The sequence below is a fragment of the Aspergillus japonicus genome, assembly GCF_003184785.1.
Source record: "Aspergillus japonicus CBS 114.51 unplaced genomic scaffold BO86scaffold_87, whole genome shotgun sequence".
NCBI classification, from domain to species: Eukaryota; Fungi; Ascomycota; class Eurotiomycetes; order Eurotiales; family Aspergillaceae; genus Aspergillus; species Aspergillus japonicus.
Window position 1 is genome coordinate 20,347 of NW_020291724.1, and position 24,424 is coordinate 44,770.

Genomic DNA, 24,424 nt, shown 5'->3' on the forward strand with positions numbered 1-24,424 from the left:
ACATATACCGGGTAAGGTATCTCGCTTCTTAAGAATGAGTGATGCCTACCACATAACAATGTCTGATGAAGAATACATCATGAGCCTTTCTTGTACATTCGTCGCGCTTGATTCCCGGGGTCCTTGAAATAAAGAGTGCCCAGCCAACGATGCTACGAGCCATATAATTCCGACAGTTGGCCTCGCCCCAGACGGTGACGACCCCGATCAGGAGTCAAGGCTACGGCCACGGACTTGGGACGTCGATAGGTGTAACCCAGGAATGCCCCTTTCTTGCGCATCTCAAGCACCGTTCTCCGCATTTGCCGGTCACGCAGGAGCTTGTCCCGCGGGCGTTTCCGCTCCTTTCTCTTGCGATCCTTGTGTGGAGAGACTTTACCTCCTGGGCCTGGGCCTGGACCTGGACCTGGTGCGGGATGTCGACTTGCATCCTGGGGCAGGTGAGCTTCGGCTTTAGCTGGCACCGGCTCATCGATCTCGCTATCGTCTTCGGGGTGGTCAGGATCTGACATAATGGAAATATCATCGTGGTCGCCCTCGTATCCTGCATCGTCAAAGTACCTGGTATCCTCCCACCCTTTCACTTTGGGGATAAATGGAGGAATAGTCTGATGAATCTCGTCCCACTTGATGTTGCGGAAGAAAGGATGAGTTTTGATATCTGCTGCGTCGTTTGGGAAGACGTAAAAGCCCTTGTAGTTTCGATTTCGGGGGTCCATGTTATAGAAGAAATGTCGGGATGGTAATCGGGAGCTCAAAGAGTCATTGATTTTGTACTTGCTTGACGACAGACGATGCTCCTTTTCTTGAAGTAGATAATTGATAAGATCGATTGCGTCGGGCGAAACCCTCTTGTCTGACGCTCTACTAGCAGGAAAACAGAGTGTCTCGTGGTGATGCTTTTGTCTTGATTAGCTTCATCGGAAGTTTCAGGTATCGTACAGGCACGTACATGGATCTTCATCTTGGTCTTCTGACGATCGTGCGAAGCAAAGGGCGTGAAGCCGTAGAGACACTGTCGCACTCGGGTTAGCCCTGTTCATACATCTCAATGATCATCGTACCTCGTATAGTATGATGCCAATACTCCACCAGTCGCATCGGCCGTCATATAGCTCACCCCGAACAACCTCTGGTGCCATGTATTGGTTGGTTCCAACGACGCTTGCGGCCAAACGCCGCTTCTGAGTGCGGTCACGCCATCCAAGCAGACCCATCGTGGGTGGTGTGCAGTCAGTTTCAGCTCCAGGACCGAATTCATGGAACGATGCCTTTGCCGGCTTGCGGGCTTCCTTTCTGTCCTGGGAGTCTCCAGCCACTTGAATTCCGAGTTTCCTGAGCAGGGAGTATCGCTGCTCATTGTAATATACTTGATCATGGGCCCAATGTCCGTCAAATGCTAGACCAAAGTCGGATATTTTCAAATGGCCGGACGCAGATATGAGGAAATTGTCGGGCTTGACATCGCGATGAATCCAACATAGCCGATGGGCTTCTTCGATGCACAGAATCATCTCTGCAACATACCAACGAGTGATTTCTTCGGGCAAGATACACTGGCGCATTAGCAAACCTAGGAAGTCACCACCGACCATGTAGTCCATGATAAGATACAAATGATCACGATCCTGGAAGCTCGCAATCAATGGCACGATCCAGCGGGATTTGGCCGATGCAACAAGAAAGTCTCGTTCGGCTCGGAGATGGCCTTCTTGACTGTTGCGTATCATTGCAGATTTCCGGATCACTTTCATCGCAAATACATCCTTTTTGACCCCTACCATCATCCTCCGACGTGTGCTGGTGGTCCCGTCTATGACAGAGATAGACCGGGTTTTGAGCTTTGCCAGCTCTCCTCTGCAGAACGAATGCTTCTCCCCATGTGCATTGCTACTATCACTTTCCGCTACTTTCTTCTCTCTGACCAGCCTCACAACTCCAAAACTTCCCCTTCCTAGAACTTTGATTGCTTCAAATCCAGCGAGAGATACCGTCTCGTCCTGCCGGCCACAATGAGAGTGACTTTTGAGAACACGGCATTGGCGCAGATACTGCCGTTCCTGGGTGATCCAGTTGTCCCAAATTCTCGCCCTTTCTTGGGGCGCCAAAGGAAGGCCATATATATACTGCTCAAGCTCATGCTGGCGCTGCGAGCGAAGATCCGTCCCACAAAACACTGAGTTGAAGTGTGTTTCAAAGAAGACCTTTGCATTGGCAGCGGCCTCCACTGTGATAATCGAGGGCGACCGACCGAGTGAGCCTTCGATCACTTGGGTATGTGTACCCTCGTCGCTGCCAGAAGGTGACGTTGCTTGTTTCGGCTGCTCGGTATCTAGAATGCCTTGCTTCGAGCCTCCTGATGGCTCTTCTGAGGTGGGAGGAGTCGTGGGAGGAGTTGTCTGGGGCGTGGAGCGCGTGCTAGTCGGGGACACACTGTCTTCCGGTGAGGTTTGGGGATCGGAGCTATCTTGAGCACTGTCGCCTTGCTTGTCCAATGCAGGGGCAAGTGGGGGCCCTGAGAACTGAGGAAGCCGAAAAGTAGGTCGCGAGCGAAAATGTGAGCGACGAATGACCGTAGGGTTTCCAAAAGTGGTCGATAGCTTGGTTGACACAATATGTGTGAGAGCCGCAGGTGTCGACTGACTTCGCTTCAGAACTTCGGATAATCGCTTGTGGCTTGGTCGTACGATGGGGAGAGGGGCTTTTAGGGGTGTTTCTGAGGGTCTGAGGGACTCCTCTGGGTGAGCGTGGACATTTTCGGTTGACTCTGGAATGTGATTGGAACTGGAATCAATGATGCCAGTCGGACTAGATCCTTCAGACGCATCCGGAGGCCCATCAAGGACAGCAACCCGACCGGATTGCTGTTTATTCTGCCCATTCTCGACAGGAGCAGGGAACGAGTGAAAGGTCTGTAATGGGACGCGGTCATCCTCGACTATTCGCAGGCCATCTGCGTCGTGGGCTGCCACTGCTTTCAGTACTATGGTCATGAATTAGCTTGGTGAATTAAGCTTCAATTTGAACGAGCTGCGACTTACCTTGAGCAGGGTTTCGGAGACCCAGGAGTGACAGTATTCTCGAGCTCCGTTGACGGATACGTTCTCGGATGCTGTCTTCGCTCTTAAGCTGGCTCGCGTGAGGATCTGAGCTTCGAGTACTTGACATCGATGTCTCGATGGTAGATCCTTCGCTACTCATGACATCGAGAGATGCTGGGATATCATCCGGGGTTTGCGAGCCCTCGTCCATCTTGAGTTGCTTGAAGGCGATTGGGCCGACTCGATATTGATACTATGAAGGGGCTAGAGTTCGTCATGCACCTACCCTTAGCTATAGACGTGTATGTGATGCTTGCGCTATTGTATGAAATGAAAGAGAGAAAGGCACCGTCATGTGCTTTGTTACTCTGTCGAGACATGAACGCCTCCGAGATGAATGCCTATGCAGTTGGAAAGAGAATAGAAGGGAGTTGCAAAGCTGATGCAGCGTGTGGATTGATGCAGTCCCGATTAGGCAACCCCAACGAGAGTCCACGGTACGTCTACTGAGGAAGGGGCGCTGTTTAGCCGAGTACTACCAGTAGGTATCTAAATGACTACGAGGAGAAAACAAGATGATGTATGATGATATGCAATCACTTTTGAGATTGTGAACACAGATATTCCGTTACTATCCTCCTCCCTGCCAAATGCAGCGGACGGCTGTGCAAAGAAACAAGTCGGATATCACAGAAATCAAATCATATATTCGAAAACCCCCAGAACACCGATTCTTTTGGGAAAGAAATTAAATCCAACAGACATGATAGCAATAGGAAGATTAAATGCAATAGGATGAGAGAGGGCGTTCCCGCAATCAAAGCGATGCCGGGTGCTAGGTCAACAAGCGGGAGGGCGGAAACAAACATCCCCAGGAAACTGCTTATTTGATCTCTATTTGATCTCAAGCAGCTTAACGTCGAAGATCAACTTCGAGTTGGCAGGGATGCCGGGAAGAGCACGCTTGCCGTAGGCAAGGTGAGCGGGGATGGTGATGCGGCGCTCACCACCGACGGCCATACCGGCGATACCGATGTCCCAGCCCTTGATGACCTCACCCTTGCCAAGCTTGAAGGTGAAAGGCTTGCCCTTCTTGTTGGCTGCAGTCACACATGTTAGTCGAGTCAGTGAGTGACGTGAGATATGATTTAGGACTTACCATCGAAGACCTTGCCATCCTCGAGCTTGCCGATGTAGCGCATAGCAACAGTGTTGCCGGCCTTGGCGGCAGCACCCTTGCCAAGCTTCTTGTCGTCGACCTTGACACCCTTGACCTCCTTGACACCCAGGGTGCCGGTGCTCTTCTCAGCGGGCTTCTCAGCGGGCTTCTGAGCAGAGGGAGTGGGGCCCTGCTCCAGGTTCTTGGCGAACTGAACCTTCTTGCCCTCCTTGGCATCCTTCTTCTCCTCGACGGAGGCAGCCTCGCCGTTGTTCTTCTTGAGCTTCTTCTGCTGCTTCTTGCTCAGAGCAGGCTCGCTGGCAGCAGGCTTGGCCTCCTCGGCGGCACGCTTGTTCTTGCCCTTGGTCTCGACCAGCTTGGGAGCCTCCTCCTCGCTCTCAACCTCGGTGATTCTAGGGTCCTCCAGCTCATCGAGGTCGTCGCTCTCGTCCTCCTCGCCCAACAGAGCCTCGAGGTCCAGCTCCTCCTCACCAGGAGGAAGGTCATAGTCGTCCTCATCGTAGTCATCCTCGTCGTCGGAACCACAGGGGCCGTGCTCATCAGCGGGAACAACGTAGTTACCGGTCAGGTAGATGGTGTGGGTACCGGTGACCTTGAAGAAAACACGCTCCTCCTCACCGACGGTGATGTCGAGAGGCTGCTGGCAGTTCTAAATTGGAAATAAGTCAACGAATTTCTGAATAGCATGATCAAAGATCTTGTTCTTACCTTCTCGGGGTCCAGGGTACAGAGGACCAGCTCATCCAACTCGAGACCCTCGTCAGACTCATCATCAGAGTCGTCATCGGTGGCGGGGGCCTTGCCCTTGACCAGCTTGGAGATAGCAGCCTTCAGATCGAACTCCTCATCCTCATCATCTTCCTCGGAGTCCTCGTCCATAGCATCCTCGAGCTCCTTGCGGGCAGCAGCAAGCTTGAGCTTGCGGGCCTTCTCCTTGTCGCTGGGGCCGCCGTTGACCTCCTCGTCATCCTCGGAATCTTCCTCGGAGTCGTCCTCGTAGTCCTCATCATCAGACTCGTCCTCGAGGTCCAAGCCGGGAGGAGGGCGAACGAGCTTCAAGGTGGCGCGGGGACGCTTGTTGGAGTCAAAGCCATCCTCGTACTCGGGGGCCTCATCGGGGTCGATGGCAGCCATGGTCACACGGAACTTCACATCGCATTAGTATTATTTGTTAAGCTTCAATGTCAATTGAACTCACCATGGCAGCGGCCTCAGGGACCACGGCGGGAATCAGAGCTCCGCCAGCGGGAACTCTGAGCGCATAGACGGCAACAGGCTGAACTCCGGACATTTTGAGATATGATTTGTGATATAAGGGTGTTATGTGATTTGGTAAAGAAGGACACGAACAGAGCCCGACGGAAAGAAAGAGAGAAAAGGCAGATAAAAAGATCGTCTACCAGAAAGCACGGAAGAACGAAAGAGACAGAAGGAGGAGGAAGAGTCGAGGAAGAGGAAAAGTTTTGACGCCGCCGCAGCACGCCCGGATTTGCTGTGGCTGCACCGAGACTGGCCTTCACCGCCTTTGAGCTTTTTTTTTTTTTTTTTTTTTCCTTCATTAAGAATTTCCCGGGCAACCAATCACCTCGGAAGACCCACTCCGTCACCGCCTTCGCTATCATTCGAGTCTCGAGTCTCTTATCAGATCACGTGCTGCCTCTTCTCCACAGTCCTTCGCTGCCTTGGCCGCTTCCAGACCCATTCATTCATTCGCTGCTATCGGGAACCACAGACACTCTCTCGCTGTCCTCGCCCGATCATGCTACTTCCCTTGGCCCACCATGGGCTCAGTGTTGGACCAGAATTCTAGTGCCGTGCGCAAGCGTATTCAGAATCGTACGTGGCTTTGATTCCCCCTCATACCGCTGCCAGGCACGTCCGCATCGCTAATCGCTTATCGCGTCGCTGTATAGATCAGTTCGAAGATGAGGGTGGCGAAGAATACGACGCCTCCACCTTTGGTGGCTTCAGCGATTATATGCGCAGGAAGAAACTCAAGCTGCAGAATCTGGACGCTGAGATACGCTCCTCTGCTTCTGAGAATCCCCCCATCTTTCGAGGCGTCGTGGCGCACGTGAATGGCTACACGCAGCCGTCTCTCCAGGACCTCCATAAATTGATTGTCAGCCATGGTGGTGGCTTTCTCCAGTACCTGAGCGGCAAGACGGATGCCACTCACATCATCGCCAGCTCACTGACCCCCAAGAAACGGGAGGAATTCCGAAGATATCGGATCGTGAAACCGGCATGGGTAGTGGAAAGTGTCCAGGCGGGTCGCTTGCTCCCCTGGGATCAGTTTCGCGTCGTTGACGAAGGACATGCACAGAAAGTCTTGAAGTTCGCCAATGGACGTATGCTGAGCCAAACCAACAGTCCACAGGCGGGCTATCGGGAGCAGAGCAGGAATAGCTGGTACGCTTCTCAACTTCAGGCAGCGGAGGCAACTAGTCCGGTGAGGTCTCCTTTGGGGCAGCCTGCGGGCTCAGCGCCGACAGAGACGCAACCGAACTTGGCTTCGCAGTCGGACTATGGCGAATTCCCTAGTTTCTCGATGGACGAGACGGGCAATCCTCTGTCTGTCTCGCAACAAACCAACGAACTATCTTCTCCCAGGGATCCTGAACCTGAAAAGGACGACCCAGGAAATGATATTATTTCTCCCCGCTCAAATATTTCGCAAAAAAGATCCCCATCAGCTCAACAAGCTACTCCCTCGAAATCAGGATTGACATCGGAAGAATACAATGCGCAACTCTTGACGGATCCCCGCATGCGCAACTCCAGTGTAGTCAATCCCGACTTCATCCAGCAATACTACAAAGAGTCACGTCTGCATCATCTCTCGACGTGGAAGGCAAATCTCAAAGCCCAACTTCAATCGGCAGCTACGGAGAAGTCGCAATCTCAGTCCAAGCGCGCGAAACCTGTTCCCGGCGCCAGACGATATATCATGCATGTGGATTTCGACTGCTTCTTTGCTGCTGTGTCAACATTGAAACACCCCCATCTGGAAGGAAAGCCGGTGGCGGTGGCACATGGCGCTGGGTCGGGCTCTGAGATCGCAAGCTGCAACTACGAGGCGCGTGCGCATGGGATTAAGAACGGAATATGGATGAAAGGCGCTTTGGAAGCGTGTCCTAGTCTACAGGTCGTTCCTTATGATTTTCCGGCATACGAAGAAGCGAGTCGAAAATTCTACCATGCCATCCTGGCTATAGACGGCATTGTGCAGAGTGTGAGCATTGATGAAGCGCTTGTGGACATCACAATGCAATGCTTGCATGCTGGAGGTTCGGATGGGAGAGGTGTTTCTGAAGGGTCTATCTACCGGGAACAAGCTAAAGCCGATGAGATTGCGCAAGCATTGCGCACAACTGTAAAGGAACAAACGGGCTGCGCAGTGTCCGTGGGCATTGGTGGCAATATTCTCCAGGCTAAAGTAGCCTTGCGCAAAGCGAAACCGGCGGGTCAATTTCAGCTGAAGCCTGACGGGGTACTTGATTTCATAGGGGGTCTGACGGTCCAAAGTCTTCCGGGCGTCGGTCATAGCATGGCTGCCAAGTTAGAGGAGCTGGGCGTGAAATTCGTGAAGGATGTTCGGGAGTTGACTCGCGAAAGACTCACATCCAGCTTAGGTCCCAAGACAGGCGTCAAGCTCTGGGAGTATGCGCGAGGTATCGATCGGACCGAGGTCGGCAACGAGACGATACGCAAATCTGTATCTGCTGAAGTTAACTGGGGGATCCGCTTCGTCAACCAGAATCAGGCCGAGGATTTCATCCGATCATTGTGTGACGAGTTGCACAAGCGACTAGTCGAGAACCTCGTTCAGGGCAAGCAGTTGACGCTCAAGGTGATGCGGAGAGCAGCCGACGCGCCGCTGGAAGCTGTGAAGCACCTGGGACACGGCAAATGCGACATTCTCAACCGGAGTGTCATGCTCGGCGTAGCCACCAATGCGACTGACGTTCTGGGCAAGGAGGCCGTGGCCATGCTTCGCAGCTTTGGCATCTCACCCGGTGATCTGAGAGGATTGGGGGTTCAAATGACCAAACTCGAGCCGCTCAAATCCGGGTCTCCTCGCAAGCCCGACGGCAGCCAGCAACAGCTGAACTTCAAGGCCTCGCCGATCCGCAAAAGCATCGAGCGACCGGAGGACCCGGACGACGTGGAGAGTCCTCGGCGGGGCGAGTCCGAGACCGTCCGGTCCGTCCCCTCGATGCACGAGAGCGGCCACAAACCGTTGAACATCTCAGGAACGCAATTCATCCTGCCCTCGCAGATCGACCCCCAGGTTGTCGCCGAACTCCCCAACGACATCCGCTCGAAGCTGGTAGCCCAGGGCCGGTCTCGCCGCGACACGCGGTCGACCTCGCCCTGTCCGCCCACTCGCACGCGCCGACCCATAGGCGGCGCAGAGCTGCCTCCGCCGTCCCAACTCGACCCAGAGACACTGATGGCGTTACCAGAAGACGTCCGAGCCGAAGTACTAGGCTACTATACCCGCGACTCCAGCGACCCGGACAACCAAACCCCAGAACCCTGGACATCAGCACCTCCCACCACCACCACCACCAACCCGCCGCGCCCAACATCCTCAAGCTCAAGCTCCCTCAAACTCCGCAAACCCACCACGCCCACCAAACGGCGTCGCGGCCGACCTCCCATCATCAAATCCAGTCTAGCCACGACCCTAACGCAAGCGAAATTCATCCGCCCCAACCCGCCACCACCACCACCAGCCTCAACCTCAGCATCAACCACCACAACCACCAGCACCACCGACCCAACAACAACAGAAGTCTCCGCCGACTTCCTAGCAGCCTTACCCGAAGACATCCGCCAAGAAATCCTCGAAGAACAGCGTCGAACCCGCCTCCTGCAACGCCCAGCCCTACACCCTTCTACCCATGCCCGACCACCATCCACCACCACAACAACAAGCAATGCACCTCCACAACCTCCCCGCGAGAAAACCATCTCCCTGCCCCCGCTCCTCGCACGCCCCACCTTCACCGCCAACCGCCTAACCTCCCTCCCGGACCTCCGCCACGCCCTGACAGCCTGGTACACCACATTCAACCGCGCCCCGGACGAGGCGGACGAAGCGGACGAAGCAGGCGCAGTCGACAGCAACGAAGAAGACGAACAGGGAGGAGAAGAAGAAGAAGAAGAAGATGAAGAAGAAGAAGAAGGCCCCTTCGACGAAGACATCCTCTCGCTAGCCCGGTACCTGAAACGGGTTGTCCTGGACGAGCGGGACCTCGAGAAAGCGGTCGCCGTCGTGCGGTGGTTGATCTGGTTGGTCGAGAATGATTACCCAGGGAGCACGGCCGATGGCGGCGGCACGGGTGCTGGCGATGCGGACGGCCCGGCAAGTTCGGCTCACAGTCGCGGGAGCGGGAGCGCCAGCGGTGCAGGGTCCGGGTCTGGGTTCGGGAGCTCGCAGGAGGAAGACGCGTTCAAGACGCCTAGTCCGAGCGGCAAGATCTCTAGGCTGGAAGGGTTGGATGGGTCTCAGCGGCGGAAGCAGCGGCGGAAGCAGCGGCGGAAGCAGCGGCGGAAGCAGCGGGTTGGGAGGAGGTGGGGGGTTGCGGTGAGGATGGTGAAGGAGAGTGTTGTGGAGGCTGTTGGGGAGAGGGGGTTGGGGGCTGTGGATTTTGATTGAGGGGGGTTTGGGACGGGGGATCGGTGGTTGGTGTTTTGTGTGTTGCGGATGAGATATGAAAAGTACCTAGTCAGGCGTTGTATGTACACTTTAATTGACTTGATGAGTGGTTGAGTAGAGGTTGAGGCTTGGTTAGGGTTACTGGAGGGGGGTTATTGCAGCCCTTCAACGAATCTTGACAAAGTGGTACATACCCTGCACAATCCATAAAACCAAGCACATACAGCAAAATTGGCACAATTCTCGAAGCAGACACCTATCTCCACAGCCCCTGAATATTCCCTCTCCACGATACCCAAGCATGCATTTCAAGGCCCCATAACACCATATACACACCCACCCTGCACAGCCCATGACATAGCAGCATAAAAACACCTCAATCACTCAAGTGCACACACCCCAGCCCCCCCCCCCCAATCTACCTACAGCAACAACAGCTACATCACGAAACCCACCCCTCCCTCAAAAACCACTCCACCATCCTCCGCACCAGCCCCGCATCCCGATCCACCACCGTCCCGACCCCCTCCAACGCGCGACTCCCGCCCCGCGCCCTCTCCGTCCGGAACTGCAGCCGTCTGCGCTCCGCCAACACCTCCTCGGGGAGCTCGTACTTTCCCGCAAAGAAATCCACCAACTTCACCGGCGGATTCGCGACGGGGTCCGGGTCTGCGCCGCGCAGACGCTGCACCCATTCCCGCGGGGGAAGTTCGACGAAGTCCAGCCCCGCGCGGCGGAGGGCAGGGAGGAGGTCCCGCGTCCAGTGGAAGGGGGTGGGGTTGGTGATGTTGTAGATTTCGCCTTGAGCGGTGGCCGGATCAGGGTCAGTGGCTGGCGCTGCGGTGCTCGAGGCTAATGAGATGTCGTTCACGGCGGTGGCGACCACATCCACCGGTAGCCAGAGGGGTTCCTCGTCCAGGGCGGGGAGGGCGCCGATGGTGCGGGCGGACTGGAGCATCAGGGGGATCGCCTCGGTGGCGTTCCAGATGCCGTGGACGGTGTCGCCGACCACCTGGCCGATGCGGAGGACGCGGACGGCGAACCTGGGCCCCGTGGCGGCGGCGTGGGCGCAGATGTGCTCGGCGACGAGTTTGGACTGCGCGTAGCCCATGCTCTGCGCGGCGGCGAGGGAGGACGGCAGGGTCTCCGGGATGGGGTTGAGGTCTGAGTTAACGACGGCGCTGACGGAGGAGCAAAAGTTGAAGGTGGCGGGGTGGGGGCGTTGGGCTTTGAGGCAAAGTCCCATCAGATTCTTCAGGCCGCCGAGGTTGTCCTTCTCCAGGCTGCGGAGGGTAAGGTTGAAGTTGACGGACCAGGCGCAGTGGATGACGGTGGTGAGTTCGCTGGTGAGGGTGGTGTAGGTGGAATGGGGCAGGCCGAGGGAGGGGTCGTCGCTGAGGTTCGAGGGGAGGGCGATGAGTTTGCTGCGCGCCTCGGGGCCCAGAGAGGCGTAGAGGAGGCGCGTGGTGAGGGAATGGTGAAGCCGGGTGTAGGCCTCGATTGGGGAGGCGGCGCGGATGAGGCAGTAGATCTTCTTGACCTCGGGGTCGGCTGCAAGCTGGGCCACAACATGGCTTCCTAGAGACCCAGTTGCACCGGTGACGAGCTGGATGGAATTAGCGAACCAGAGAACTCATCTCCAACAGAGATTGAACACGACTTACAACGTACTTCCCGTCCAAGTCATTTGCACACGGCACATGCTGCTCAAACTGGCTATACTTCTCAATCATGCCCTGCATCTGCTCAACAATCGATTCACCATCATCCGTCACACCAGTCTTCAGATTAGCAAGATACCGGGCCAACAAGCGGATGCTCGGCTGCTCAAAGGCAATGTTGAGCCCCAGCTTCTGTCCATTCGTATCGATCTTTCTCAAGATCACCGAGCGCAGCTGCGTGGCTTGCAATGAGTCCATTCCCAGAGCAAAGAAGTCCGCATTGTCGGTCAGCAGGCCCTGACTCTTGAGCGGGAGGATATCCGCGAGCTGCAGCTTGAGGAACGACCGGAGCTCTGCCTCCGAAAGTACCAGAGTCCCCGTCATGGCGTCTTCAGCCTCGTAGGCCTCTTCTATCAGACGTTCGTATTCCCGGTAGAAGCCCTGTCTGATAACGGTTCCCTTGTCGGTGCGAGGATATTTTGCATCCGCGGGTAAGACACGCACCATACTCTTCGGCAGCTGACCGAACGCAGGCATGGATTCGTGGGCTTGCTCGACAGCAGGCCAGATCGCTTCCACGATCTGCTCGTCCGATAGAGACTGAGAGTCAGGGGCACGCACGACCGCGAGCCCGATGCAGGCCTTGCCCGCCCCAAAGACAACAGCCTCACTTACTGCACTATTCTGCCGGACGCGTCCCTCGAGGTCGAGCGGGTTCACCTTCTCGCCGTTCACAAGGACAAGCGTGTCGTCCAGGCGGGCGTAGTACTTGAATGCGGTCATGGTTGGATGCTTCACGAACAGATCCTTGGTGGCATACGAGCCATCCGGGCGGTTAGACATGACCTTCGAGGGCCAGCCATCCAGACAAATAAGCTCAAACACCCCCGGAAACCGCTCCTCAAATTGCAGATACTTCTGGACCGTCTCCGACGGACGAAGCCAGTCCCACCCTTTGTCATCTCGAGGCCTTGTAGACATCATCAACTGGCCGGTCTCTGTCCTGCAATCCTTGTCAACACGCTTTCATTAACCAATCACAAAAGCACTTACGATCCATAGTGACTGATGAGATGTACCCCATTCTCAACCAGGAGGTTCCCCAGTGAGTCCGGACAGGCTGACCCGCCGAACATAACCGCCTTGAACCTTGTAAGCGCAGCGATACCCTCGGGGGTCTCCGCGAGCAGCTTGAGAGCATAGGGGACACCATAGAAGATCTCGAAGTCATGAGACTCCATGATAGCAAGAAGATACTGCCTGGTCAGCGGCAATTTAGCGTTATAGAGATGCAACTGTTTGCTGGCATGAATCGTGCGGAACAGGCAGCTGATACCGTGGTTGTGATACAGCGGCAGCGTCACAAACCCGGACATGTTCATATGGCCCGCATAATTCTTCATGGCAGCTTGTTGGGTGTGGAAGATGGGCTTCGGGAGGCCCGTCGAACCACTGGAGTGGATAATCCACGCGATATATTTGGACTCCTTGACAGGATCCAGAGATGGCGTCAGGTTGGTGTCAATTTCTTCATCCGGGATGGGAAAGTCGTAGCATTCCTCGGTCGGAATCTCATCGATGACCAAGTCCGGAACGCGCTTCCTGATCTCTTCGGCTGTATCTCTGAAGGATGAGTGGATGAAAATGTGCCTCGACTGTGTTCTTTCCAGCAACGACACATAGGCGTCGATCGATATCCGCGTGGACAGCAGCAGACCGGAATGTCCGAGTTTGGCCAACGCCAGGAGCATCACAAGATAATTGAGGTCCGAGGGACCTAGTAAAGACATGACGGTGGGAGTTTCTGCGGAGGATGTCCGGGGCGGAATACTTCTGGCCAATACTTGGGCGACGCGGAAGGCGTAGACATCGAGTTGGCGAAGGGGGTAATCCACGTATTCGATGCCGTTGTGTGGGTAGGAAACGACAGGCTGTGAATTTCCCAGAGATGCACGTTGGCGGACAAGCTCGTCGAGTGTCAAGGGCTCTCGCTGTGATGTCTGAAGGGAGGCATGGTCGGCCTGTGCTAGAGGTGCCCGCAAAGTAGGCGCTTGCGGAAGTATTGCAGAAAGCATTTTGGTCAAGAAAGCACTGATTGTGCACTCAATGAAGATGACTATGTCTTTGAACAAGTAGATCAGACTCCAGCTTTTAAACGCATCATTCCTGCGAATAATCCGGATCGCCTAAACCGCATGGTAGAAGGGTTCCGTCATGCGCTTCCTGGTGTTGGTGGAGAGAGGCATGGATATCCGATCAGCCCGGATATTTCTCCGAGCTCAACTGCATGCTTGCATGGCACCCTCATCGTGACGATCCAAGTCATTTCCGGGCCATTTCCAAGATTAGTCTGACTGCCTGTCTGTCTTTTAATACCAGCAAGTGAGGCCACACAGGCGTATCACATGTGTCTTAACAGCATAACCAGCCAAGGCAGTTGATCTTCACTATGGCCCTAGCGCATCTACAACAACGAAACAACTGCCCGGGGCAACTCCAACATGCGAGGAAGAATCCGCCGGAGTAAGGTCCAATATAGTACAGATCATCCTAAGTCGTGTAGTCCATTCATATCATTAATCAGTCAAAAGAGCCTGGCCAGGCATGCAACATTTTCAAGACATCATGATCGAGTCGCTACATAGGGAATGTCGGCGGATCGTTACTCAGATTTGTAAATGCCTAAGCAAGAAGCATTCAGTCAGTCTCTCCGTGTCAAAATCCTTGCCTAATTATATCACTTACCCAGGAGTCAATCTGCGTCCACAGGAGTGAGCCGTCCAAGCTATCCAGAAAACTCAGGTCTATCTCCGACTCCAAAGGCGACGGTGTAAAATTAGTCGGCGGGAATCCACCCGAACAATCATAGGAAGCAGGCTCCAAGGGCCCAGAAGGGTATATGCTAGTCACGCTCAGCTGTCCTTGCTCCGCCAGTGTGCTCGGATTCTGGCCCGGAAAGAAGACAGCGCGAAACCCCTCGGAGGTATCGCTAGATGAGCCAATCCGCCTACGGACTTCCCGCCTCAGCTCTTCCAGAATGATGCTGTAGCGGCGACTGGGTGAATTCTTCCGGGTGGCCTCTGCCAGATGCTGCTGGCAGGTTTCCGCCAGGCTGAAAAGGGAGTAGAGATGGTGGACGTCCTCGATCCCAGGGGAGGATATCCCAAAGGTAGTAGATAAGCGATGCTGTTGGATTGTATATATGTACACCACAATGATGGCGCAGAAGCACACATAGTGGGTAAACCAGAACGATTGTATCAGGACCCTCTGTTTCGCTAAGCTATCCACTAACCTCATGGCTTGCTCGGCAGCCTCGATGCACTTGAGCACATGATGAGTCACCGTAGGATGAGGAATCTGTGGTGTGCGGCTCAGATCCGTAAAGTCGTTCAGCAAAAACGACCGGGTCGTATGAATCACCGCGTGTGAGTAAGCCAACTGCAGAACCTGACTCTGCCTACATAGTGGAGGGATCAGGCTCGTGGCACGAACACTATTGAAAAGTGGAGGGGTGGCTGCTTTCCAGTCTTCAAGCTTCAGCATGAGGCGTGCAGCCGTCTCAAATGAGGCATCTCGCGATAGAGGGCTGACGGTATACAGCTGTCGCGAAATCTCACCGAGAATACGACCCAGTCTATGCAGTCAATCACTACTGTCAAGCACCAAGGAACAGATATAAGCATACCTATAGTGAAGAAGGGAGGCAGTCATCATACAATCTCCCACCCCTGGTCCGGTCGATGAAGATTCTTCCAACATGTCTTCATCGTGGACTTCCTCAGGAAGCTCTTGATCAATGTCCTCATCTTGAAGCAGACGAGGTCTCCCAAACATGACGCTTAGATATTTATCCAAAGTATAAGTGCTCCAAAACAGGCGCTTCCGAAGCTCCCGGTCGAGATAGGAACTGCCGTCGCGGGGGACTTTGCCTCGGTGCCTGCGGTGTAAGCCCAACGCCGTCACCAACTGGAGGGCTGTACCGAAGGAGTACCAGCACTCGTTGGCCCTGGAGGAAGAAAGTAAATAGAAACATTGGCCCAGTCGCGCCTGCACTGATTCCAAACGCGGAGCTCCAGACTCCAGGGCGGTCATGGATTTGGAGGCCGCATACCACTGCTCGCTGCGATTATATCAGCCTGCACAATGAACCAAGGTCGTCGAGGCGAAGCACACTCACCTTCCATGCTGCCGATCTATCTGACTATCTGGGTCTTGCTCCTCGTACAAGGTGCCCACCGCAAAGACCATGAAGATTATGGCTGTTCGCGCTACCATGTGCCCCGTGGGGGGGTTGGATACAGAATTATTACATTCATACACCTGCTGCAGCCATTGGTCCACACTCCCGCGATGCAGGAAACGATATGTGACCATGGACAAGTCGAAGTAGGTATTGACCAGTTCCCGGGCCTTCTCATACGGAGGCAGTGTGAATCCACTGTCGCGATGGGCCGCGTACGGTTTATCCCCGAACTTGAACACCGACGTATTCTTGGATGGAGATTCACCATGTAGTGTATCGGGAACCGCTCGTTTCTCATCCTGATATAGACGACGCCAGACGCGATTGAGGAAGGACAAACCTGAGGCAGGTCCTAAATAGTTGCCTTCCAGATCGGTCACAGCGGGGTCCGGTGAGTTGCGCTGGGAGAGGTTATTGTTGTTACTGTTGCTGCGGGTGCGATCATACAGATCTTGCTGAGAGGCTGATCCAATGCGTGGCAACGAGCGTGCGATTGGAAGTGAGCGCCGGGTTCTCGGGCCGTGGACCGCATGAGTGCCCCCGAGCTGTTCGCCAGATGAGGCAGGCAGGGGCTCGGGGGGGAGCCCTCGTGAGTAGGCGGCATTGTATTCACATACCAGCGACAGCCGGGTACACCTTACGCAGGGAATGGTTCCCGTACAACGAGTCTTCTTTTCCTTGCAATGATCGCAGGCTCGGGTAATCTTCTGCCGGGGAGTATGGGATTTGTGTATAGATGAGGAGGACCCGGAGGATCTTCTCGGTCGTTTTGCAGGAAGTAGATCTCGGCCACTGGCACTAGATCTAGAACGAGATCGAGCCCGGGCCCGACAGTGATTGTCATTGACGACTCTTACTGGCACTGGGTCCTCCGGTGACGACAGACGGTCTGCCGTAGCGACGACAGTGGCAGCCATATGGACATATCCCGGATATCGTGACTGGTGGCTGGGGGGGAATTAACGAGAAAGGTCCTACCAGAGGAAGGAGAAGAAGAATACGTAGTAGGTACGTAGTAGGTAGTGAAGTTAGTGGAAGGGAGAAATTTCCGGGGGGGAACAAGACGAGCGGGGAAACACTGAGTCTAATCCGAAGTTGTCACTTCGACCACCGGGTTTCCCTTTTCCCCAAGGCGGGGAAGGCGAGAGGAACTTCGGAAACAAAACTGCGGGGTGGGATTTGACCCAAACATGACAAACATGTCTGTGGTGCAGTCAAGCAAGCTGTCAGGCTGTCAAGCTGTCAGGCTGTCGGTGGATAAAGTTAGAAATGTTAGAATCTGGGACATCTCCGCGGAGATGCTGCAATCGAAACGGGGGACACCTATCCACTATGTATTCGCCTCATGCCCCGACTGGACGTACAGTACAATACATTATACAGTACGTACAGTGCATCAGAGACAGTCAGGGTAGGACTTGTGTACATATGTAGATGTAGATGCAGATGCAGATGCAAATGATTTAACTTGGAAAGTCACCTCTCATGATGAGTCAGCAGCATCAAAGCAACCAACTTGAATAATAACTACTACTCAGGAGCTTAAATCTCAACTCGCAGCAGCGGTACGGGCTAGAGGATTGCCAGCAAGCGTACTATGAATCTTAGACCAAATCGACGATTTGATGTAGCTGGGAGGGCCCTTGACCATGATAGATCTACATCTACTGGACTGTACAGTACAGTACAGTACAGTACAGTTCAGTTTATCTGTATACTATGAAGCACGCACGCGTCACGTCCACTGATCTTCCCCGATAATCCGAAGACCCTGCAGAGAATACAACGAAAACACCACCCACGTAGGACTACAGCATGAGTAAGAGACCAGAAAAGCATACATGACCCTTCCAGTGCGGACAATGTAGATTCCATTCTAGTGAAAAACACAATACAGTGGCAACGTCACGGGTTATCCGCGCAAAGGGACTGATTGGGCATTGGCTCGAAACGCGCGGTGCTGGTGGCGGCCACCATAGGAACTTCAAATCCCGCTGCAAATACATCCCCGCACGCCCACTATGTTCAAAGGCAACCTCCCTCGCAGCAGGTATCCTCCCATTCTGCTCAGCTCTTCCAACCCGGTTGTATCCAAATTGTCTGTTCCAGTTCGCCAGAACGAACAAGACCAGCCACGAGAAAAGTTCATTCCGATGCCTGCATCTTTGCCGGTTTGATGCAGGCTCGAATATAGCGCGTTCTATCGCACAAGGGTACCGGAGTGCAAGCCATGTGCGATGGGCCGTGGTCGGGGTGTATAGATCAAGAATGAAGGCCGGCCGCCATCAACAAAATGTCAAGAACTGTTGCTGCGTGAAACGAGCGGCTACCTAGCGAGCTTAGGCTAACCCTAAAGGCGTTGTTCGTTCATCGACGGGCTTCCGGGAGAGTCGATGTCGGACTCTTCATCTGACTCGTCGCTTTCGAGCTCGTATAACACCTCATCCTCCTCCTCAGGTACAGAGAGCGTCACATACTCACTAAGGAGGTCTTGAAGCTCGAGGAGCCCGGTGGGATGCCTCATCCTAGACAGGACTTCCTGGGCGATCTCCCCGTTGCCCATGCGCATGGTCTCTAATATGCCACCTATCAGGCTCCGGTAGACTCTCAGGAGTTCCTCGGTGCGCTTCTGTTCGGCCTTGCGGCGCTTGTCCTTGGACTCATCGATCTGGCATGCACGACCGTGAACACGGCACTGGGTGCAGGGTATTCCTGTATCTCCGATGGTGCACTGTAACGAGGTTTCTCAGGTCAGACTAATGCAGATGCGAGGTTGAGCCAGGATAGAGACCGGAAATTTCATCCAGGAGGCGAAAACAGGAATACTCTCCAAAATAAAAACGGTACCTTACCCTTGTTCGCAGCCGTTGACACTCATAGCACGCGGTGGACGCTCGCCGTGTCTTTCCACTCTCGGGAGCCGGGGCCGGGGGGTCTCGAGCCTCATCTTCCTTGGCTGCCTTGGGCGCGATAGAACGATAGGACGTGACACCGTGTTCGGACATGTTCCCACCCTGACGTGCGAACTGATGGAAATGGGGGCTAAAGCAAACAACGGTGGATCGGACTCGACGCGAAACGGGAACGGTGAAAGAGGAAGGGACAAATACACTAGGGTGAATCGTGGAAAAGAAAAGAAGACCAACCGATCATGCTCCTCCTGGGGAGTCACATCTATGACACGATAGAGGAAAGGATCATGCTCGATCGAGACGACCTAAGACGTCTCGGTACAGCAACCTGCTGCCCTGCTGCACTTGATGAAGAAGCTAGGGGAAAGAATGAGGATGGGTGCGTGGGTGAAGTCGACTCAGCCAAGCCAGCATCGGGAGAAAAGGAAACACAGAAATGCAGTGTCAGACGCCAAAAGCCCCTCCCGGGGGGCTAATGAGGGGGGGCAATCAGGAGTGCACCGAAAGTCAAACTTGACCAAGATGGTCAGGCAGCCAAACCTGAAATCGTCAGTCCCTGAAGGCGGCATTTAGGATATCTACGCATCATCCGGGTCTAATCCCTCCTTTCCCAATACAACTCGAAAGGGCATTGGGAACTTGGAAGCCACAAAAGCGTTCAGATACTTGGACTGGTTCTGTGGCAGCTGCGGCCTTCAAGTTGGGCCTTTGATGGGGCAGAGCAAGGAAAGGTAAGAGTGGAAGGTAGGGGGAGGGGGGAAAACTGAGGAGGGGCCGCACTGGATCGCTTGTTATGAACGAACCGGTGTGAGCCATCGATCCTCTCCTCTCCTTCTCTCTGACACTGCCCAGGTACCAAAGGGTCCTTGTCAAGGAACAACTACCGGCAGGAAGGGATTGGGCTTAAAGTTCAGATGTGGGAATCCAGTGGGCAAGTGGTAGTCGCAACTTCGGTAGTTGTAACTTGGGTTTGACGTGCAGATGACGAGCCCTCGACGACGGTGAGGACAAACAAGGCTCTGTCGGCCATGGCGGGGCGGGGGGGAAGGCGATTAGCAATAACCTCACCGAGGAGAGCCAGACTGCGTACGCCATCTCAGTCAGTCCTGAGTCAGTTCCTCGACTCGAAGGCCAGGCTCTGGTTCGATTGCGATTGGGCCCGTAACATTGCAGGTCCACCGCACTATCGCCAGAATTCTCGGCCGCGGGAGCGGATCTCTTCTGGTCTCGTTGCACTTGGAGGGATCACTCGCTGGCTGGCAGTGCAGAAAGTACCGAACCATACGAGATTTGCATTATTGCCGTAACGACGAACATGCATGACGTCGATTGTCTGCTTTGCCAACCGAGCTGATTGCACGGATCTTGTCTCCGGGCAGAAGCAGCCAATGCTAAATGAGTGAGGGAGAGGGCTACTCGTCAAAATCACGGGCTGTGACGCTGTTAGCGGATTCGGGTGCAGAACTGCCACGGAAAAAGTATCCTTAAGATTTCCTTGGACAGCAGCAACGGATAGATACTGCGAGGGGGGCGGATGGAACCAGCCCCTGTGGCCGGGTAGAAAAGTAGGTATGTTAACTGCTGGGACCGAACCTGATCCAGGCTAGTGCCACCATGCATGCCCACCAGAGCCTGTCCTGACTCGGTACGTACAGCAGAAGTCTGTCTGTCTCAGCTGGAGGGCTGCCCTGTAGTTAAATAGTACGTACTGTACTCCAGTCTCCGTCAGTTGTCTGTAGTTACCCAGCGGCTCAAAGTCACACCTTCGGCCCGCATGGCATACGATCCGAGAACCACTATCTTGGCGTCTGCCCGTCCGCAAAAGAGGTTGTGTAGATATGAAACGAGTGACTGGAATGGGAGAGTTTTTCGGAATCTTTGGTTTGTGGAAGGGGGGAAGGGGGGAGAGGGAGGGAGACGTGGGAGACGCAGAGCTGAAGTTCAATGGAGCAAGGGAGGGAGTAAGTTACTGAGTAAGTTACGATCTGTAGTAGTCCATAGTCCATAGTCCATAGTCCATAGTAGGCAAGGGCCCATGGGTGGAACTGGAAATCGGAAGAAGTGGATGGGAAATCTCCGACCTTTCTCCGCTAGACCCGGCATGGCATAGTTCAGTCAAGTTGTCAACACCACCCAGCAATTTTACACTGGTCGGTCTATCCGTATCTGCTACTTACTCAGTACTACCTGGTAATCGAGGTCGTGCACTCTCATCTACAGTACAAACAACACACAACACACAACACACCAAACACTCCCTTGAAGGAGAAAAGAAAATGATCCTGGATAATACGATAATACAATCAACTGGGGGAATCACGGAATGTTGACCAGCTAACCGAAATTAAGATAAGAAGTGTCAAAAATATGCAAGAAGTGAACCGCGCACGTGAAGAAGAAAGAAAAAAAAAAAAAGAAAAAAAAAAAAACCTCATAGTGTTTCCAACTTTCTTTCGACGTCATTCATGTAAGAAAAGACCGTCTCAGTAGATAGGCCGACCTTCATCCCATTTTCGAGGGACCGGGGTAGCATCCTGACTAGCAGCCAAGAGACGACCGTCCTCGGGCGATGAAGGCGAGAAATGCACTTTGTGCACATCCCGGCCAGTGCTGTTGCCGCCGCTAATTTCAATCTCGTTGCGGACGCTGCCGATCCCCCCAATCCACTCCCACACACGCGCAACATCTCCTCCGCGACCCTCCCGCACCGCAGCTCGGACGTTGGCGTTGCCCTCAACGATACTGCGCACGCGCTTCCAGAGCCCCTCGCGCCGACTTCCACGCAACTCAGACCGGAGCACATCATCACGCAACTGTCCAATGGGGATGTAGGGCTCTCGGGCCGCACCGCGAGCATGTAGAGCCGCCTGTGTCGCGAGACGGTCAAGCGTAGTGGCCACAAGTTCAGGGACCCGGGCCATATCCGAGCGACGAGCCCGGATTTTAGAGCGGACATAAAGTGTCAGGCATAGCGTGAGAGTCAGAACTGAAATAGGAAGTCGATACGCGAGGAGAGAGAGTCGGACGTAGCGGCGGAACGCGCAGGTGAGGGGGAGCCGGCTGACGGAGGTGGAGGTGAGGGTGAGGACAGAAGATGGTCTGTAATTGTGTGGGTGCCTCTGTTAGTTCCACAATACAAGTCAGAATCCGAATCCTTGGATGGTGTGCCAGGCGGAAGGCCAGGGTGTCGCGAACAGGCTAGAATCAGAAAGAGGAGACCAGGAAATACTCACTGTTGGACTCGAGTGACGACTTCTTCTTTGCCAACCACCTCACCAAGGGCTCCCTTCCACAAGTCATCAAACTCTGCGTCACTCATTCCCTTACGGCGTTTCTTTCCGACCTCTTGCTTCAGCTCGGTTTCACTGATTTCGGGACCCGTTTCTCCTTGGTCACCGTGCACAATTTCACCACACTCCCACTTGGCCCGACGGTCGCGGAGAGTTTCGAGGGCTCTATCGGCAACAGCTTTGACTCGGCGTGCCTTCTCACTGTCGGCTTCGCACGTCGGGGCAAGAGGTACCAGCCCACCCAGCGACAGAGGGTGTGCCTTGAGGATAAAGTCATGCTCACAGCGAGCCTCAAAATTGGGATAACAGAAAGCGTGGGGAGGACACGGTTCGCACTGCGGTTCGAGAACATTGGCCCATTCAGGAACCCGGGTATCTGCCAATGACCAGGTTGGCTTGCCAATGCCGCAGAATCCAATCTCAATCTTCTCCTTGCGCCACCAAGCACCAAAACCGGCGACAAGGGCTAATATAATGATCCAAGGCGCAGCACGGCTTGCTGTCCGCGCTGTTTGGGGCCGGGTGCTGGGGGCGCTAGGCGGATACATCAGGTGCGCCCGGTCCTCCTCAAGCGCCAACTGCTCCTCGGGCGTAAATTCTTCACCAGCACTAACCTCACTGTCACTATCCTCGTATTTCTCCACCGGCTCCAGGGATTGCTGAGGGGATCTAGGCTCAGGCACGGGGAACTCAAACGAAGATCGCTTTGACGGGGTGAAGCCATAGTCGGCGTTCATATCCACTGGCGTCATAGACCTCCTAGGCCGTATACCGTTGCTGGCAGCAGGGGAGTTCAGTGAGAATCGCGAGGCGCTCTTCCGCCCAACACTCGAGGTTCTCGGGCTCCGGTGCTCCCACCGGGCTGGCGATCCACTTTGGAAGGGGTTGTCATCGGTGAAGACACTCTCATCCTTGGGTTCCAACTTGATTGCTGAGAAAGGTGTCTTCGGTTCAGGCTCGCGTTCGGGCTGCGGTTCGGCGGCAGGAGTCATCTCACTTTTGCGTGGTTTGCGGGTCGTCGACTTTCGCGGAGTAGCCGTGTTGAACGGGACCGGGGTTGCCGCCATGTCGTCGTGCGATTCCGTATCGGAGGCGCGATAGCGTTTGCTTGTCGATCGGGGGACCGTTCTTCGAGAGCTCGTGGATGGCGTGGCTGATACATGGGCATCCTCCGTATCAACCGTCGATGCTCTCGTGCTCAATTTGGAGCGTGCGCGCCGACCGCCCGTCGCGGTCGAAACAGTGGAGGGAGTAGGTGGGGGAGGCATCGACTCTCTGCCAGATTCATGGTGTTGATCGTTGTAATCGCTCACAACGGATGAGGCGCGACTACCCATATCCGTAATTCCTTCACTGGTTCTCCTCACCCTTTCCCGTTCGCGCAAAAGTTTCTTGGCCTGAGGCAAAACTTCTGTCTCAAGAATGCTGATGAGTTGGGCCTTCTTGGCTGAGGCTGGATAGGGAACATCGTGGCTAACGAGGATGGACCGAAGACGGGGAACGGTGAGCGAATTCAAGTCAAAGTCGGCAGCCAAATAATCCAAACCGTCCGCCATGATGAAAAGTGATTGATCGTAGCAGTGATCAACGCCACCAGGGGAGGGGTAGGGAAGGGAGAATGAAGTTGGAAGAGGAAGTGATGATGATGTTACGGCAGAAAAAAAATCCGGGGGGGGGGGGAATTTTTAGAAAGGAAGAGGACTAAGATTAAAGTGGCCAGCCGGTTGGCGGTCGACACTGCAGTGATGGATGGATGGATGAATTCCACTCAAGCGAAAATCCGGGTTTTCGGTGATTCTCTCTTTCGTCAGAGACGCAACAAGCAACAAGCAACAGCCGCCGTCCCTCAAATCTGATCGTCTCCAGGGCAACAACAAACTCGACCTGCAAGCGCAACAGCCAAACAAGAAAAAGCCAACTGGCCAGTTGAGCAGGTGTCAAACAAGACAGTTCGGTCGGATTGAGGCACCCACACTCGGAATCAGAATCGTTGTAGATGAAGGATTTGCAGGCATCAGAGTTAGTGATGCAACAAGGGCATGTTTTGAGGAGGCGAGGAAGGGGTTGATGATGGTTGATGATGGGTGATTTGAAGTTATTTGTTGTGTGCTTGGGTCATGTGACATGTTTGCTACACTGTATCACAGCTGAGTAATAAGTTACGATCAGTCAACTACTTATGTCCGTTGCCCCAAATTAGGCATAACTAGGATAGGCCATCATGTTCAGATAATTGGATTCCATTGAGTACACAATTACCAAGTGAATCTAGACACGTAGGGCAAAAACAATGTTGCCACCATTGGCTCCTAAACCCATGCTTCGGGATCCTTTCACACCCTGCCCTTCCTTGAGACGCCCGCGTAAATGTGTAGCAGAAGGTTGATGGGGAAATAATGAAAAAGAAAACAACAGCAATGATAAGT

General features: G+C 54.3%; 6 protein-coding genes across 6 annotated transcripts; 1 reads left to right on the forward strand and 5 right to left on the reverse strand.

Annotated features, from left to right (window-relative positions):
- Positions 1-77: 77 nt before the first annotated feature.
- BO86DRAFT_451378 (uncharacterized protein) lies at positions 78-5,667 on the reverse strand (the record flags this gene model as incomplete). Its single annotated transcript, XM_025676854.1, has 11 exons — positions 5,420-5,667; positions 4,930-5,367; positions 4,201-4,870; positions 3,960-4,141; positions 3,042-3,174; positions 2,433-2,983; positions 1,065-2,399; positions 953-1,015; positions 425-899; positions 291-394; positions 78-122 (listed from the first exon to the last, which is right to left on the reverse strand). The coding sequence occupies exons 1-11, from the start codon at positions 5,510-5,512 to the stop codon at positions 78-80; spliced, it is 4,089 nt and encodes a 1,362-aa protein (XP_025522749.1). The 5' UTR covers positions 5,513-5,667.
- Positions 5,668-5,950: 283 nt separating this feature from the next.
- On the forward strand, positions 5,951-9,889 carry BO86DRAFT_413556 (putative DNA damage repair protein Mus42; the record flags this gene model as incomplete). The annotated part of the gene is made up of 2 exons (XM_025674756.1): positions 5,951-6,057; positions 6,135-9,889. The coding sequence occupies exons 1-2, from the start codon at positions 6,003-6,005 to the stop codon at positions 9,887-9,889; spliced, it is 3,810 nt and encodes a 1,269-aa protein (XP_025522750.1). The 5' UTR covers positions 5,951-6,002.
- A 442-nt stretch (positions 9,890-10,331) lies between these two features.
- Positions 10,332-13,625, reverse strand: BO86DRAFT_324656 (putative NRPS-like enzyme; the record flags this gene model as incomplete). The annotated part of the gene is made up of 3 exons (XM_025668486.1): positions 10,332-11,495; positions 11,554-12,553; positions 12,604-13,625. The coding sequence occupies 3 exons, from the start codon at positions 13,623-13,625 to the stop codon at positions 10,332-10,334; spliced, it is 3,186 nt and encodes a 1,061-aa protein (XP_025522751.1).
- A 562-nt stretch (positions 13,626-14,187) lies between these two features.
- On the reverse strand, positions 14,188-17,005 carry BO86DRAFT_413557 (uncharacterized protein; the record flags this gene model as incomplete). The annotated part of the gene is made up of 4 exons (XM_025674757.1): positions 15,731-17,005; positions 15,239-15,673; positions 14,296-15,187; positions 14,188-14,232 (listed from the first exon to the last, which is right to left on the reverse strand). Exons 1-4 carry the CDS (start codon positions 16,711-16,713, stop codon positions 14,188-14,190), a joined length of 2,355 nt encoding a protein of 784 aa, XP_025522752.1. The 5' UTR covers positions 16,714-17,005.
- Positions 17,006-18,233: 1,228 nt separating this feature from the next.
- Positions 18,234-18,732, reverse strand: BO86DRAFT_280254 (Zn(II)2Cys6 transcription factor domain-containing protein; the record flags this gene model as incomplete). Its single annotated transcript, XM_025667329.1, has 2 exons — positions 18,234-18,527; positions 18,649-18,732. Coding segments are annotated over 2 exons (378 nt in total), but the record flags the coding sequence as incomplete, so codon positions are not given.
- A 2,459-nt stretch (positions 18,733-21,191) lies between these two features.
- BO86DRAFT_383487 (putative sister chromatid separation protein (Src1)) lies at positions 21,192-23,554 on the reverse strand (the record flags this gene model as incomplete). Its single annotated transcript, XM_025670841.1, has 2 exons — positions 21,192-21,807; positions 21,942-23,554. The coding sequence occupies 2 exons, from the start codon at positions 23,552-23,554 to the stop codon at positions 21,192-21,194; spliced, it is 2,229 nt and encodes a 742-aa protein (XP_025522754.1).
- Positions 23,555-24,424: the final 870 nt, after the last annotated feature.